The sequence below is a fragment of the Aythya ferina genome (genome assembly GCF_964211825.1).
Source record: "Aythya ferina genome assembly, chromosome: 4".
In the NCBI taxonomy this organism is placed as follows: Eukaryota; Metazoa; Chordata; class Aves; order Anseriformes; family Anatidae; genus Aythya; species Aythya ferina.
This window is the reverse complement of record NC_140300.1, coordinates 53,758,989-53,776,715: the sequence shown is the minus strand read 5'-3', so window position 1 is coordinate 53,776,715 and position 17,727 is coordinate 53,758,989. Positions and strand designations below refer to the sequence as shown.

At 34.1% G+C, this 17,727-nt stretch overlaps 1 protein-coding gene across 4 annotated transcripts in view; it reads left to right on the top strand.

Annotated features, from left to right (window-relative positions):
- VEGFC (vascular endothelial growth factor C) overlaps positions 1 to 13,885 on the top strand; it is a 104,614-nt gene extending 90,729 nt beyond the window's left edge. For all 4 annotated transcript variants that reach the window (XM_084516601.1, XM_084516599.1, XM_084516598.1 and 1 more), the window contains exons 4-7: positions 4,091 to 4,242; positions 8,048 to 8,157; positions 8,585 to 8,915; positions 13,362 to 13,885. In XM_084516601.1, the coding sequence (XP_084372727.1) occupies positions 4,091 to 4,242; positions 8,048 to 8,157; positions 8,585 to 8,915; positions 13,362 to 13,476 (708 nt within the window). In that variant the 3' untranslated portion in view covers positions 13,477 to 13,885. The remainder of the gene's footprint in view (positions 1 to 4,090; positions 4,243 to 8,047; positions 8,158 to 8,584; positions 8,916 to 13,361) is intronic.
- Positions 13,886 to 17,727: the final 3,842 nt, after the last annotated feature.

The following is a 17,727-nucleotide window of genomic DNA, read 5'->3' as shown; positions in this document are numbered from 1 at the left end:
CTCTACTGAATGGGGCAGTCAGACAGAAATATTAACCATCTGCTCTCTTGAGAGGAGGTACCCACAGCAACAGTAGACACCCAGCAATGGTGCCAGCAAAGAAGACAGTCAAGAACCAGCATCCTGCTCAGATGCTGTGGCACATTTCTTATACAACAGTCCTTTCTGGATATTGACATTTGGCTGTTAAGTATTGTTAAATATGCCCTGTAGTTGACAACAGCTGTTTAAACATATTGCTCTATTGGATGAAGAAGATTAGGAAGAAATAAATTAGAGATATTAACAAAACCAGAAAGCATTACAGAAGGTCAGATTTTACCTAACTTGAAGTGATTTATTGACATAATAATTCAAACTCTGTGTATGTATATTCACTTTCACTTAAATAACTTAATTGGATTTAGAGATGCTGCTATCAGTTGAGAGCAATGCATTTTTTTTTAGAATGGACCCTATTTCAAAATGCCAGAGATTATTTAAGCAGAATTATTCAGAGTTATATAATACATTTTCTGTAGCAGATTACTTTTCAATAATGTATTTCTTGTGAAATCCCTTCTTGATATATTTTGCATTATCAGAAGAGAAGAATAAATATCTCCTTTTCCAGAATGCATCAGAATATAGTATCCTAATAGCATGTGCAGACATGCTAAAATATGAAGGAAGAACAAATCAATAATTCCAATCCTTTATCATTTCCATTAAGGATTTTTTTTTTTCAAAATGCTAGTCCATGTATCATCTTCAGCACTTTCTGAAAGTGAGGCCCATAAATATAATACTAAATATAATGTGTTATAATCTCTAACATAAATAGGTGAGTTTGGGTTATTGGCTTTATTTGTAAGCAGTAGCTGCAAGCGGGTGATGTAAAATATGCTGTTAACAGAATTTTATTTAACAAATTGAAGGTTATTCTATGAGAATAGGGAAACTAGTTTACCTTTCCATTGCTGAAGTAGGGTACTTTGTATTGTACTACTGAATGGTAATAGTTGTTAGCAATATTCACATCTAAACTGATACCTTTCACAGTTTAAATGGAAGGATAAATGTAGATGAAGAAAATTCATGCCCACCCTCTTTTCAGCTCACAATTGGGAAGTCTTAGAATTTTTAATGAAATTTCTCGTAGTGTACTCCAGAAGCCCAACAGGTGCTTGGGGATTGTAGCAGTGGTCCTACACTGCCATCTCCAGTGGTCTGGAGTCTGTTACACTTCACAGCATGGCAGACTGATGTATTCCTAGAGCAAAGGAAGAACAGACCATGCTCTTTTTTCAAGAAGCTGTAGTTTGGTCCATGCAAAGAATCATGTTTATCTTCAGCTGCTAAATTTTATTACTTCTCCCTAGAACTAGTGGTTTTTAGTGGATTTTTACTTCAGCTTTGAAAAAGCAAATTCATATTGTCATAGGAGAACAGAGAAAGCAGAAGATTCTCTTTATATGTGTAATAGTGTGATGAAGTGTATATTCTTTGTCCAGCCCTAGTGTTTGATCTGCCCTTCGGTTCATATATGCACTAAAAATCTTTTTTACAAGATATTTAATGCATTATAAAGTCCTTTGCTTCTATAAGTTCTTAGATGCCCTTTTTTTAAAGAGGCCTTAATGGCTGTACTGTCCTTCCAAAAGCACAAATTGTTTAAAAAAGTATATAAAATGGAATTCTTGCATACGTAGGTGACTTTGACTTTTGCCATCTCTTTAGAGATCAGGATTTAAAAAACAGATAGCCAAAAACCTCAGCATGTATTTTCTCAAATGTGTACTGTATATAGAAGTGAAAGCTATTTATCATAAATGTGGTCCTTTCTGTCTTTACACTCTCCTCCGATTTCTTTGTGTGTGTGTTAATTCCAAACCTATGATGGTCTTCAAATAGATGGATATTTTTAAGAGAAATAAATAGGTACATAAATTTATTTTCATATAAAAAATATTAGTATGAAAAGACTGTGTTATGATTATTGCTCTCTTTGGATGAGACATTGGTGAGAATGCCTTTTGTGATTAATTTAAAAACTTTTATAACAGATGAGGGTAAAGAAGCCAATATTGATTTGTAAGCCAACAAGGATTATAAGAATAATAAAAAGTTGATAAAATTTCTCTTTCCAGAAATCTATATCGAACTTAGTGAAAAATCTGGAAGTTTGCCTGGTGATAGTTATGTTTAAGAGAGGCAGACACTGATTTTGCATTCATTTTATTAGTACCAAACTTTAAACTAGGAGTGGACTTGTGCCTTTATAATGACCCCAAAATTTAATACGGGTTATTTATTTTGCAACGGGAACAGGAATCCAAATGTTAATATTCTTTGTTGAGAAGCCTCTTTGTCAAGATAAACTCTTCCCATGGTAGCTCCATAAATGGAGAGCTTTTTTCCATCAGTACATGGAAGATGCAGGAAACTATTTTCTGTTTGTTTTTTCCTTGTACAGAAGCAAAGATATATCATTTTGCATTTTTAGATTCTATTGGGAAAAATAAAAAATAAAAAAATAATAATATAAAGGATTTAGTACTTCTTGCAGGAAAGCTAATAGCATTATAATATTCTGAAACAGAATAAGATACAAATATAGTACTTCTGCCAACTCAGTTCTTTTATGATGACACTCACAACATTAAACTTTTTTAAAGATACAGTCACTCAATGCTTCCAAAATTCATTTTGTAAAATAGATATTTGTCAGAGTTGAAAGCCCTTCACAAAGTTTAGGTTTAAGTTGCCTAATTTAGGTATGGCAATGATATGAACTTTATTGTGGGCTGTACCTTGAGGGTCCTTTACCTCAAGACCCCTTTACCTTGAGGGTCCTTGGTGAATACACCCCATACAGCTGTACCTGCATGCTTATTAGCACCCAGGCTCACTTGTGTACTCCTTTGTAAGATTTTGTGTTCAAGACATCCTGAAGATGTACTTTGCATCTTGAGTAATTTAAAATGATCAGTGTTTTAATCACATTTGCAAGCTTCCTATATGCCATACTATAAAGTTACTGACTGTAAAGAAAAAAAAAGCATAAAATATATTATAAAAACACATTGCGGATTCCAGCTAAAAATTAATTATCAACTGAAACTGGAAAAATAACTAATGACCATATTTTGAAGGCCCCAGACTATTCAGAAATATTCTTAAATGCATTTGGAAATGTGACTGCACACCTAAAAGGCAACAGTGTGCTATTGTATTAAAAATACCACCAAAAATAGCTTTTAAGACTTTGACCTAAAGTATTTGTCCTAACTTTTCGGTAAACTATTGAGATTTTAGTTTTGAAATTTTCTTAATTTCTTAAAATTAGATGACCTGGGTGGTTTTCTGTTATCCCATGTTGAGTTTTTTCACAAGGCATCACTGAAGTTATCTTATTTGACTCATTTAATTACGGTTCCCACTAAAATTAGGCTTTTGTTCATTTGCATACATTAATATTTCATTAAAATATATCATTTCTTAATATTCTGGAAATGTACAAGATGCATTCTGTTAGGGTGACCATATAATTTTCACTGATATAAATACTAGAAAGTCAAAAATATGGTATGTGTATCTCAAAACTCATTTATATGAAAATGTTTTGATCTAAATTCAGTATGTTGCTGTTTTATACAAGCTTTGTAATTTTTCAACTGATGTATTATGTCGTAGCTGATCCCCTTTTTAAATTATTATTGTTTTCCAAATTTTTGAAGAATCTTTCAAACACTATGTTTTGGATATTAAAAAGGCTGCCAATTTGAAGTAATTTCCTCTAGAAGAATGAGTTCTTCATAAATTTTCATCTTTTAACATCTTTGATTTGAATGTCATAGTAAGCAAACTGGCATATAACAGGACTTAACACTAAAAATGTTAACTGTTATGACATAGATACTGTATTCATTTTTTTTTTAACTTAGTAATTATTTAGCAGTATCATTGAATATTGAACTGAATGATAGTGGAGAACAAAAACCGAAGCTTAAATTCCCTATGGCGTTTTGTCTATGTCATTATATCTTCAGTTGTACTGTTACTGGTCTATAAAAAAGTTCTTTTATTCTCTTTGCTTTCCCTTCTGTAGTTGTTTGAAATTACAGTGCCTCTTTCTCATGGCCCCAAACCTGTAACCGTCAGTTTTGCCAATCACACGTCCTGCCGATGCATGTCTAAGTTGGATGTTTACAGACAAGTTCATTCTATCATAAGACGTTCCTTGCCAGCAACACAAACCCAGTAAGTATGAGACTTGTCTTTCCTTTCGCCTTACGAGCAAGCATATGTAATTAAATTTAAAATATTGCTGGAAGCTTTCACAGTTAAGATAGGTGACCTTGTATACATCAGTAATAGCAGAATACATTTTGCAAAGGAGCTAATGGTGGTTTACATGGAAAGAACATTACTAAAGCAATTAACACAGTACCTTTCTACCCAGTGGGTAAACTGGGAATAGGTCACTAATAAAAAGTGAAGAAAAAAAAAATTATAATAGTTGGTTGGTTTGTTTTTCCCCACGGAGGAGCAAAAATGTAGCTAAGGGGAAAAAAAAAATCAACTTCTTAAAAAAGAATAACACTAAGAAAAGAAAGCTATCAAAAAATACTGACTTTAGAAATAAGGAACAGGTAGTATGTCTCCCTCAAGCTGTATTTTACTGTTAATATAATAATATTAATAATAATATTTTTTTAAAAGCTGTTAAAAGAAAACTCCTGTCCTTAGGGAATCTTTGACTAAAAATCTTTTTGGACATTTTCATATGCCAGAAGTGAAAACAAAATAGAGCGGGAAGGGTAAGCAGTCCACAAAACTGACAAACTGACGTATCGATTTGTTTGAGTAGTTCATAGGCTTGGTGATTTTGAAAGGAAAAACTCACAAAAGTATTAGCACTGAAGTAATTTTCATTAAAACACTTGAAGAACTTACTATCATTAATTCACAGGACTGAGTGGTGATTTCATGGTGCATACATATTTAGTAGGACAAAAATACCTAACAGGCTACCAGTTGCATTATAGATGATGAATGACTAAAACCTAAACTGGAATCAATTATATACATTTTTAATAAGATGAGCGAATAGTTTAAAACACCCATAGAAGCAAGCTAGGTCTTTCTCTTTTCATTTGTTCATTCAGTTAAAATGTGAATGTTCAATGTTTTTATCAAAACGTGGATCATAAACAGTGGATTAGAAAAATACTAGGGAATAAATCTATTTATAGTTTGATTGCATAATTAATGGATTGTAAAAAGTCAAAATCTGAGAGTCAATAATGAAGACAAATTATGCTGACTGTTGGCAGCTTCTCAGTATCTAAGAACAATTATAATTACTATTACAGGAGTTTATTCTGTGCATGAAAGAGCTACCTACATTTAAAGGGAAGTAAGCATGGACATACCAGACTTTGGCCAGCTGACTGTCCTGCAGTAGTATGCTGTAGTAGAACACAATATATAGTAGCATTCTGTAGTAGTAGAGCACACACAGGCCTTGCCTACTGTTAAATATTATCTTTACTTTCATTTCCAGAATCTTGAGGCACTCAGGCTCATTGTTTTTTGTGTTTTGTTTTTGTTTGTTTTTCGTATTTTCATTTTATAAATCATTGCTTTTAAACTTAAAGCCATTTACATGTTGCTGATGAGTGCCTGGATTCTTTTCAGAATCCCACTGTTTTTTGTGTTTTGTTGGTGTTGTTTTTAATTTACATTCTTGTCACAGTGGTAGATCTGCAAGTGTACATGTATTTCTGCACCTCTCATTTTAACAGAAGTACAATAATAATATGCATATGTATTAATGGAAAGAAAAGCCTAAGAGTGTAAATTCTGGTTTTAGGGTAGTAAACTTGGCATCTAGTAGGAATTGAAGGCTGGACTGTGCCATGATGCACATGTTAGAAAGAGGAAAATAACTTGTAAGACATAATATAAATAGTTGCTCTTTTTTGTATAAAATATATTTTCTGCACAACTTTATCATGCGAATTAAGGTCCAGGTCTTTGCCTGTTCTCCCACTTTGTTCTGTTTATTTCATTTTAATAAGTAGTAGCTAGCACTACATACCTATGGGGCTGAGGCATGTCAGTTCATGCTAACCAATGTTTCCGAATACCTTCTGGATTAATGGCATCTTAATCTGTACCCTTCTCTGTCTGTATAGAATTTCATCAAGATGTGCAACTCAGTTAGAAAATTGTTACTTTATTTTAGGAGCTTGGTGATTTTGGAGGGGCAGGAAGTGGAGCAGGAGGGGAGGGCATGGTCTTCAATATATATATCATTCAGATTCAAGTCTCTATGATGACCATTTTTTTTCCATGGTAGTGTAAATAGGTACTTACAGAGCTGACAGGCGTATTTTAGATGTGGTTTGTGTGCATGCTGTACACATTAAATGTTTCTCCCTCCTGTGCGTCATCTGTCTTGACAATGACAGGTAATGACTTAGCATGCTTTTTTATTTTATTGTTATATTTTGTTTTATTTTATTTTGAGTTGATAATGGTTAGGAAAGAAGGTAATGATTTTTTTTTTTCAAAGTTTTTTTCCTCTGATTTTTAAGCCTTCTTAACTTTCCAAAAAAGTTATAATAAGATTTTAAAATTTGAGCCATGTCCCCCAGTAATTTTCTGTCCCAGCAGCCAAAGAATTTCTAAGGAAAGTAGTTGCAGGGTTTTTTGCTAGTTGTTTCCAATCTTGATGTTGAAATACATATGGTTCTCTTCAAGTTCTTAGTTTTCATATCGGCATCGTCTTATTATGGTTCATGTGTTCTTGGTGTTTTCACACAGTGTCACCCTTCTGACAATTGCCTTCTCTGCTCCAGGTGTGATTTGGGGCGGGGGGGTTAACAGAATATAATTACATGCCTGTACATTCTCAAGCTGCAACAGGAGACAGGCAAAAAGGCATATATGCCAAGTGAAGGAGCAAGAATGAGATCATTAGCGGAATGAAATCAGAAAACACCAGCTTGATAAAACAGGAGGTGTTACAGGGTGATGTTGAACTAGAAGCAAAGAGTTGTTTAATGTGGTTGAATGATAATCAAGGAAGAATGTCCTAGCACCTGCATTTTTGAATGTGTGAGTAATGCTGCTGCTCTCAGGGAAATGAGAAAGTGCCTAAAATGGGTAATGTATGAGCTGTCTTAACACATGAGAATTTTAGAAATATTCTAGACACAATGAATTAACGACACAGCCTGGATGGGTGAAGTTAGGCATGACTCGTTAAAAGTTGTAATGGGCGTCTGTGGTGATAAAGAAATTGCAAATAAGGAAGATCAGATAATACATATAAATATTCTCATGTGGTGGACCTACTAGCTGTTTCACATCCTGTAAAGAGATTAGCTACTGTTAGGATTTTTTTGCTTTCTTTGGCACCACTATGTTGGCTACAAAACTCCAGCAGGTACAAAGCACTAAACTGTTAAATTGTGTATTTTCTTTCATTTCTAAAGTGACTTCATCACTGCTGAGGTCCAAATCTTCAGAGTCAAGAAAACTGGCCGAGATTTGAGAGGCTGATGAGAAATAATCAGTTAATGACACACAACGATCATATAAAGGGGAAGAGAATCTGGTTACATTTTAGAAAATTGAGTTTGGTCTACACCGTTGATTCAGAAACTGTTATCAACTGTCATCATGTCCTGCTAAAAAGCAACATAAAAAATTATTCCAGTTGCCACCTATGTGGTATTTGACATGCAAACACTTTTTATACTGCTCTATTTTATATATAAGGCTTCCATTCAAGGGTTAGAAAGTACAAGTATCAGTTTCTAGAAGTTAAAGCTAAAAATTGAAATGTAAGAAGGTATCTTCAGCAAATGGTTAAAGATTCCCCTACTTGGGGGAACCTTAACTAGTAGCAGACTTTGATAGGAGTTAAAAACAAGATCATGAATGAACCTTTGAAAGGCATTTTGTAATGGAGGGAAAAATGCAATCAGCACCTAAAAACAATTTCTTCTTGATTTCATATGGCAATAAACCAACTGTATATTTCATTCTATAGGTGTCACGTGGCAAACAAGACCTGTCCAAAAAATCATGTCTGGAATAATCAAATTTGCAGATGTTTGGCACAGCATGATTTTGGTTTCTCTTCTCACCTTGGCGATTCTGGTAGGTAGTTTTGCTTAGCAGATTAAATGTAGTTCCATTGTTTGACTTACCTAAAGAAGGTAAAGAAATTAAGAGTTGAGAATTAAATCATAGAATGGCTTGTGTTGGAAAGAGACCTTAAAGACCATCTACTTTCAATCCCCCTGCCATAAGCCAGGATGCCACACACTAGGTCAGGTTGCCTAGGGCCCCATCCAGTCTGGCCTTGAACACCTCCAGGGTTGGGGCATCCACAACTTCTCTGGGCAGCCTAAATAAATTTTTTCTTTATTAATGGTATTACATAATGTTGCCTGTCTTCTGATTTATGTTTCTTCTCCAGACACCTTGAAAGGTAAGAATTTACTATCATTTCTGCACTTAAAAATATGGGAATAGGATGAAACAAAATTCTGATACTTGTGTAACTTCTTTGTTGTATTTCCAGACACATCTGATGGATTCCATATTTGTGGACCAAACAAAGAGCTGGATGAAGAAACCTGTCAATGTGTCTGCAAAGGAGGCATGCGGCCCTCAAGCTGTGGACCTCACAAAGAATTAGACAGAGCATCGTGTCAGTGCATGTGCAAAAACAAACTTCTCCCTGCTTCCTGTGGACCCAACAAAGAATTTGATGAAGAGAAGTGCCAGTGTGTATGTAAAAAGACCTGTCCCAAACATCAGCCACTAAATCCTGCAAAATGCATCTGTGAATGTATAGAATCTCCCAATAAATGCTTCTTAAAAGGAAAAAGATTCCATCACCAGACATGCAGGTAAAACATCAGTCTTCATCTCTTTTGGTGTGCCTAAGGTATAAAATTTGAGGTTGTGTTATTAGCTGTTTTGCTGAATCATTTTGTAGCCATAAATTGTAAGCCTCTCTTAGGTTCAGTTTTGTCTTCTATAGCTTTTATATCTCAGAGGAAACTACTAGGCAGAATAAATATTTTACAGCGTGCTTAGTTTCTTATGCTCTCTCTTACTAGTACTTCATATTTAATCTCTTTTCTTTTGATGAAAATTAAGTAACATGAAAGAAAGAAAGAGACAGAAAGAGAGAAAGAAAGGAAGATTAAAGTACCACTTATTTTATTTCCAGGAACAAAATTGTTCTTAATTAGATTTCAGAAGTCAGTTCTGGAGATATAATCATTTGTTTTATTTTCCACAATTCTGCATATTCTTCATTTCACTCAGTTGATGCTAAAGATTTATGAGTACACAAAAAGTCTCTTAGCTCTGAGTGATTTCTGTGAAAAGGCACAATATGTAATTTTACAGTTATATACACACATTCATCCTTTAAAATGGGATTTGGCCAGGCAAGAAACTCTGAAATTTATTTATATATCACAGGAGCTTTTCCTTCCATGACTGCTACATCAACAGAGGTAGCAGTCTATATACATAAATATTTAAATGTCTAGGTTTTAAGAATCAAACAATATTATTTCTGCCTTATATAATTTTGTTGAGGTAAGTTTTTCTGCAAAGTTAATTTGTTAAAACATAAGACTATGCTATTTGGAGGAGAAGGATCACTTCTATTTATTAATATATCATAATTATTTCTATTGTATTGATTACTCTTAACACTTCCAGAAATGTCCATTCATTGGAAATGGAAAATAGGGAGATTTAAATATCTCTGGTAATTTGTAGTTTATCAAAAGTAAGCCACATGCTTTTTCATAAAACATGTAATTGGCAGTTATGTCCACGTTAGTTTATCATTAATTAAGACAACATGTCTAATATCAGGAATTAGAGCTGTGCTGAAGAAAGGAGTAAAAAAAAAAGAGTAACAACTGGCAGATAATTAACATTATCTGCTTTTCTCTCTTGTGGTTGACATAACAGAGTTTGAATCTCTTTCTTACTTTCAAAGACAATATGATATAAGAAACAGATGGAGAAAAGGAGGCTCAGGGGCGCCCTTATTGCTCTCTATAGGTACATTAAAGGAGGCTGTAGTGAGGTGGGTTTTGGTCTATTCTCCCACGTGCCTGGCGACAGGACAAGGAGGAATGGGTAAAGTTGCGCCAGGGGACTTTTAGTAAAGAAGTTCTTCCTAACATCCAACCTGAAAGGGTTGTTAGACATTGGAATGGGCTGCCCAGGGAAGTGGTTGAGTCACCATCCCTGGAGGTCTTCAAAAGACGTTTAGATGTAGAGCTTAGGGATATGGTTTAGTGGAGGACTTGTTAGTGTTAGGTCAGAGGTTGGACTAGGTTGTAAAGGATTTAGTGTAGTTTATTTGCATTTTAGCTCTGTCCACAATCCACAACCTTCTGTAAAAAGGAAAAGACCTACAACATCGTCTTTCGCAAAAAAGATCCCTTCCTGTTATGAGACCAAGTAAATGGAGGTGCTGCTCTATAACTTTGTGATTAATAATAATTTCTTATAATAATAATGCTTATTATTATTATAAATATATAATAATAGGATGATACGATTTCTAATAAGATTAATAATAAGATTTCTAATAATTAGATTTCTAAGACCTAGGCAGCTGTCCTAGACAGCTCCCTGTGCAGAGAGAGAGCAGTGTTACAGATTCTTGTTTGGAAGCACCTAAATGTTTAGAGGCAGAGGTGTTTTAGGTACAATACATAATGTTAGAACATGCTCCAGAGGGCAGGGATAAAAACCCGTTTACAAAGCACAGGATAGGAGGGAAAAATAAAATAAAATAACACTAAAACTTACTATCAAGGTGCTACCATCATTAAAAGTAGCATATTTACTTCAGTTTCATCTGTGGAGATGTTAGACTCTCCAAAATCTCACACCTGAATTGGATTTTTTATTTTTCTTTTGGTAGCAAAAAATCACAATCACTGACCACAAATAAAAAGTTGCCACTGATTCACCCCAACACTATACATACTGTTGGCACACTCCAGCATGCTCAGATTGTTCTCATCAAAACAGACATCAGCCACATAAGAGCACCCATAGAATACCTGAATAAACAATATTCAGTCTAAATCTTTGAAATACCCAGTCTGTTGTTCAGCAGTTTCCTAAGAAAGTCACATTTATATAGTTACAATTATTGTACTACTACTCACTCTGTACCATTACATTAAAAATTGATTTTGGCCAGTTATGGTGTGGCCAGATCACTGGGTGCCTATCTGCAAAGGATTTTAGAGGGAGGAGAGCAGAGGGAATTTTTTGCTCTGTTGAAGTGTCCCAAACAAGGATACGACTGCAGGTAACTGGAGTGTGACTGCTGCCAGAACTGAGACACTCACTTGGGAGAGATGCTTTATAGCATCTCTCAACTGCAAGTTGAGTTGAAGTCCACAGTTCACTAGCAGGCATGACGCCTAAACAAAGCAGACTCCACATATTTAATGACGACATGACTGCTTTTCATTCTGTGCAGTGTGTCATAGGGGAGTTTGACTTTGTGTATCATCTTTTCTTTTTTATTATTTCACTGTACTATCACTCAGTACAGTAAGTAGTCTGCCTGTCTCTGCCGTGAAAGTTAAAAAGACAGAGTTCAGTGCTTCATCCATTGCATCACTAAGGAATATCTTTTTCCCAGTAGAACCCTCTGGCTGATTTGCAGAGTATTAGATCCTTTGGCAAGCATAATAGTAAAGTTTACTTGCTCCCTTGCTTTCTCTCTCTCTAGTGACAATGAGATTTTCGTGCCTTTTACCACTGTTTCCAAACGTGATTGGGCAAAAGGTCAGTAGGGCTCTGACAGGTTCCTCTGAGCTGTTAGGCTGATCTCAAGTATCTACGTAAAGACTTAGATTAGCACAAAGTAAAGTTACTCTCTTAATTACAGAGACCACACTGGTGAAATAAGCTATGATTAATGACACTGAAAACACTGAACAAGACGTGACTAGTTGATAAATGCCATGTTTGCAGCCTTCCTCATTCCTTATTGCTTTCTTCATAGCCAAGTTCATTGGTTGAACTAACCAGCTTGAATTAATGTAACTGTAATCCAGACCCCATATCATAAACAAATTATTGCAAAGTGGTAATTTGGTATCCAAAACAAGCATGCGACATACTATCTTATCTGCAACAATAGTAAGAGTACCCTCAAGCCTGAAACAAAAATTGCCTAGGGAAAAGGATACTGAAATTGCCTTAGTATAGCGTAATGTAATGTCTTTAAACTGAAGTTAGCAATATCACTATTTCACAGACACACATTATTTAAATACAAGTTTTAAGTATAACTCTGTTGAAATTTGAAACATATACTTTTGTCTTTTGACTCATTGCCAGTGTCTGAAAACAAAACAAAACAAAAAAACAGACTTGTACTTTGTCTTCATTATACACCAGAAAGTATTTAGCATTGTTATTGCAAGGTTATTTTAGGTCAGGTTCTTGTTTTAAAAGAATAAAAAAAAATAAAAAAGGAAAAGGAAGAGGAGTTCAGGGACAACCACAGATATTATCTTTGTATGACTTCTATTTTTCAGTTAACGAAAAATTTTCCTGCTTTTTAGCTACTTGTGCGTTATTTTTGTTGAACTTTTTTTAATCTAAAAGAGGCTATTTCTGCTCTTTTTCCTGTCAGATTTATCAGAAGTATGCAGGCTCTGACCTTACTTTAGAATGCAGATAGATGCAATATGAGGTATAGATAGATATAACACTACTGAACTCAGAGAGTGGTGTAGGAATTTGCAGCCTGAAGAAAGTACGTTCTCGTTTTGAAGATCAGAGTCACAGAGTAACAAAAATAAACAAATCTCTTATGCCCACTGCATTAAGGTAAGAAACAGTACTGGGTAGGAAAATGGTACTTTTGACAATCGAAAGGACTCCAGGTTGCCACCTGGCAGGATACAGTATGCAAGCTCATCACAAGCCAATTTAAATGCAAAAATATTACTGTATTTTCAAAATTAAAAGGGAGAAAAAAAAGATGTGATACTGAAGGTTAGACTGCAGTTACAACCCGGCAACACTTTAATTCATGGGTATTTCTTGCAATGAAACTATTTATTTTCCATAACATTCATGATTCTTGCCATTGTCTTTTGGAATTATCTTGGAAGAATAGGCCAATTAAAAGGGGTTCCCAGAACACAAACAGAAGTCAAAAGATATGTATTCATGGGAATAAAACTTTCCATTGAGCAACGGCAATGTAAATGCACACAGATTTATACTCCAGGTTAATATAAATTATTGTGTTTTATTAATGCCCACTTTATTTGTTTCTTTAGTTGTTACAGACCGCCATGTACAGTTCGAACGAAACGCTGTGATGCTGGATTTTATTTTAGTGAAGAAGTATGCCGCTGTGTACCCACATATTGGAAAAGACCACTTATGAATTAGTGAAGAGAGCACTACTTGCTATTTTGGTGTACATTTTTCCACTAGAACAAAAGAACAACAGAAACTTTGCAAATATTTGGAATTAAATGTTCACCAGAGACCCTGTGGGGCTTTCAGAGACAGATACATTGTGCTTTTCTGAAGATGTGGAAAGCAAATGTAGAAAATAACTGGGGTTCAAGTTTTGTAAAGAACTCAATAAGGACTTATTTTATGCCAATGACCAAACAGCCTAGGTTCTCCTTCTTGTGATTTTTTTAAAGAGATAATGACTATATAATTTATTTCCACTAAAACCATTGTGCAGCATTTCTGTTTATAGCAGTAACAATTGTTAAAGCTCACTGTGATCAATATTTTTATATCATGCAAAGTATGTTTAAAATAAAATGGAAATTGTATTATATAATGCTGAGAACGTTTGATCATCTACCTATAGAAAGGAACTACAATTCAGCTATGTTACTGAAGTCCTAAAAATGGGGAGAAATATGTTAAAAGGAAGTACTTTTAAGAGAGGAAGACTACAGGCATTTTCTTGAATCTGTTGTATATGTCATATGAAATATAAGGAGTTATACTTAGTGTTTCATAATCCAGTGATATACTTGTCTTTAGAAGGAAACTAGCAAAGCAAATATAGCTAATAACTAATGAAAACACTGGAGATCCTGTACCTTGCACAAGGATAAGGACAACAGCAACTGTTCACATTCCACTACGTACACCCTTCATTTCATTTCTTGTTAGCATTCCTAAAGAATAGTATAAAACCATGATCTGTTGAAGGTTAGTAGTATGAAAGTAGAAACACCAGCTATGCTTTTTATATAACATTACAGGCCATATACTACTAAATAATTCAGAATGCTTTGTTGCACTTTTACCCTTTCATACAGTTGGTTATCTTGTTCAAAAATCTGCATGTGCAAAAATACTTTGAAGGAAAATAGTACATTTTACATTCCACTGGGAACATGAGAAGACATCCATGAGTCCAGTATGAATTGACATCTACTGTACATAAAAAAAATAGTCAGGACCACTCTTAGTTAAAGAGAATGCAAAATCGAACATCTTCAACTCCAAAGATAAATAAATAAATAAAGGTAAGGTTTTTTAATTTGCATGGGAAGAGCAATGTGCATAGACAACCTATTCAAAATTGAAATATTTCAGAATTTCCAAGGAAGTTGTTAAATTCTGCACCCAATAAGGTTTGCATAAATAGAACAATCAAATCTTAAAAGCAAGATTTCTATAATGGGTAGATCTACAAAAATATTTTTAGTTGTCATAATTACTTCTCAACCAAGTGCTGGTTCTGAGTAGCAATTACTTAGAAAGTTTCCTAGAAGTGGGGCTTGCTTTTCTAGGTTTTTGCATGTTTAGCTATCAGAGCTCCTTAAAATGAGTGAAGGCTATTTTTAGTTACTATTTCCACTGTGAGTTGAGATAGGTCTAATAAGTGGGCAGGACGCAAAGTTATTTGAGAGATCACAGTTTTCATTGTACATCTGCTATCTTCACAGTTCTTTCTAAAAGACCAACTATTTATTAGCTAAATAGGATGAAGTTTGGGCATACATGTACTGAGAAATGTCTTTATCAGTATATTGCCTCAGCAACTAAATGCAGGTAGAACTGACAATTTAGCATCTAAATACAGCTTTATACTAATGCAACCACGCACAACTTCTCATAGGTGTCTAAATTGTTGGCTATGAAAATCTAATATCAAGAGGTTAATAGCCAAAACTTCATCCAGTATTACTAAATACTGGATTTAGGTCAGAGGTTGGACTCGATGATCTTGAGGTCTCTTCCAACCTAGACAATTCTGTGATTCTGTAAAGATCCAGACATTTACTTTTATATATGCCAGCTGCTTGATTTCTTAAAATATTTTATGCTTCTTTCAATTAAGGAGCAAACTTTAATGAAGTCTTGAGAAAACAAAATGTAGGTGAAGCTTCTAAAATAAGTTTCCTCGTATCTACCCATGTCCAATACAGGAGAGAGGTAGCGGTGGATGGACAAACCAAATCTGAAACCAGGACTAGAAGCCAAGTAAGTCAGTAGAAAATAATATGTAGTTGTGGTTAAAAAGGAGGAGGGCACAAGCAGCAACAGAGCAAAACTGCATTCCAGAAAGTACATAGATTATAAAAAGCGAATGTTATAATACTGTATAAATAAAACTACCAAACAGCGCAATGCTCACATTGTCTAATCAATTTGAAATGCATTCATTAAAATAACAGAGCTAATAAAGTCATTCTGCTTAACCAGATATTTGGATTTCTACCACAATCTACACTCAAAAACTACACTCCAAAATCATAAAACCCAGCACTGTGGGGAAGAGAAGTCAGGCAGTTTAGAAGTGACAGCACTGAACAGGCAGGTAAACTATTACAACCAGCAGCAGTTGATTAAAATGACTTTTCTGAATGTACCTTCTTCAGTCTCTTAACTTTCCAGATATAGAGACCTTTAGACATAAAAAAATTAAAAAAAAAAAAAAAAAAAAAAATGTAAATCACCAAGTAAAACTAAGTTATACAGAAACCAAAGACCTGAATTCTAAAAGTTACCACAAACGAGGCTTATGCCTGTGCAAGAGACTGGCCAGGCATTCTCAGAGGTACACAGTTAAGTAGAATAATATATGCAAGTAGTTGATTGCATTTTCTGGTAATCATGCTTTCCAATTCTGCTTTACACTAAAATAGCTTCCTTTTTAAAAAAAAATTACATTATGCATAAGAAGAAAATATATTACAACTATTACTAGTATTAGCCTACAGATTTCCCACCCTATGTGATAAAATGTGATTGTTTATCTCAGTATAGGCACAAAATCAGTCATCTATATTTAAGCAAGAAAAAAATAATTTACTGGAGGCATAATAGGTGGTTCTGTGCATCAAGCATATAGAGTAGCCAATAGGTTTACACTATTTTCAGTTAGAGGTGTTATTTCATTATAATTCCCTTGCAATTTTCATCTTAATTTCTAACTCATTAAATATATATATATAAAAAAAAAGAAGATACAGAAGATACAACCTAAAAGAAGATCTCAAAATACAGGTGATAGTCCTAGGTACAATTTATTCTATGCCAACTCTGGAATATAAAGTTCATATTGCCATTTTTTGTAAAAACTGTGCACCTTCTAGAAAAAAAAATACAGGGAGAAGGAGGAAAAAAAAGAGAGAAATAGCAGTAAATCATGTTTAATAGTAAACAGATTTATGCTTGCATTTCATCAGGAATTTACAGCCGTTCCTGCACTCTCTCAATTATGATACTTTATAGAGACCATAAATTATGCAAAACAGTCCCTCTCTACCTTTATTAACAGAAGGAGATAACATTTACAGTATGAGTGTTCGTCTGCTGACATTTAATTCGTGTTGAACAAGTAAACCTCTTAAACCTCTTAAGTCAATTTGAAAGACCAGCACAAAATCTTGAATATGTATAAATCTTGAATATGTAAATGGTACTTCATTTTGAAAGGCTTAGCATTAGGATTACTTTTGATATTCTTATTTACTGTCCTCAGATCTCAATGGTAAGTATGAATGCCCTTGAATTTTAACATCATTCTCTCTGATCTTCTGCAGTGATAATAAGCTATGCCAAAAGCTAGGAATTGACTAATTTATGCAGCCAGTAAGTGCATCAACAGATTAGCCTGAGTAATGGAACATATTCTTTGAAATATATACTGAATCATTTGAAGGTACAAAAAGGTTGCACTCAAGTAGAAAAGTTTCAACATGATGAACTCAGAATTTTCAACTTTTGTAATTTAGTCATTATAATATAGTCACAATTTATAATATTAATTTTACTTTATTGCAAAAAGTGACAATTATATTTGATGATGTATTTCATAGAAGAATGCTTTTGTTCTCTTTCTCTTTTCCTTTTCCATTTCAGATAAAAACTTCTGTGAAAGAATGCAGGACAACCTTCTGAGTGACAAAATGCTAACATCATATAAACCAGGTATTTATTTATGTAATAAATATGAACAAAGAACTAATTAATTCAGGCTAAAGAGTCCAGACTACACTAGAGCTATTAAAAGGCTCTAGATAAATCAATACATTTTTATAATCGTAATGTATCTGTAACCATCTGAACAGTAAAAAACACCAAAGTTACAATAGCATAATTTCTAACATTTCAATAACTGAACATTATAAAAATGTACATTTTATCTGTATTCTGCAA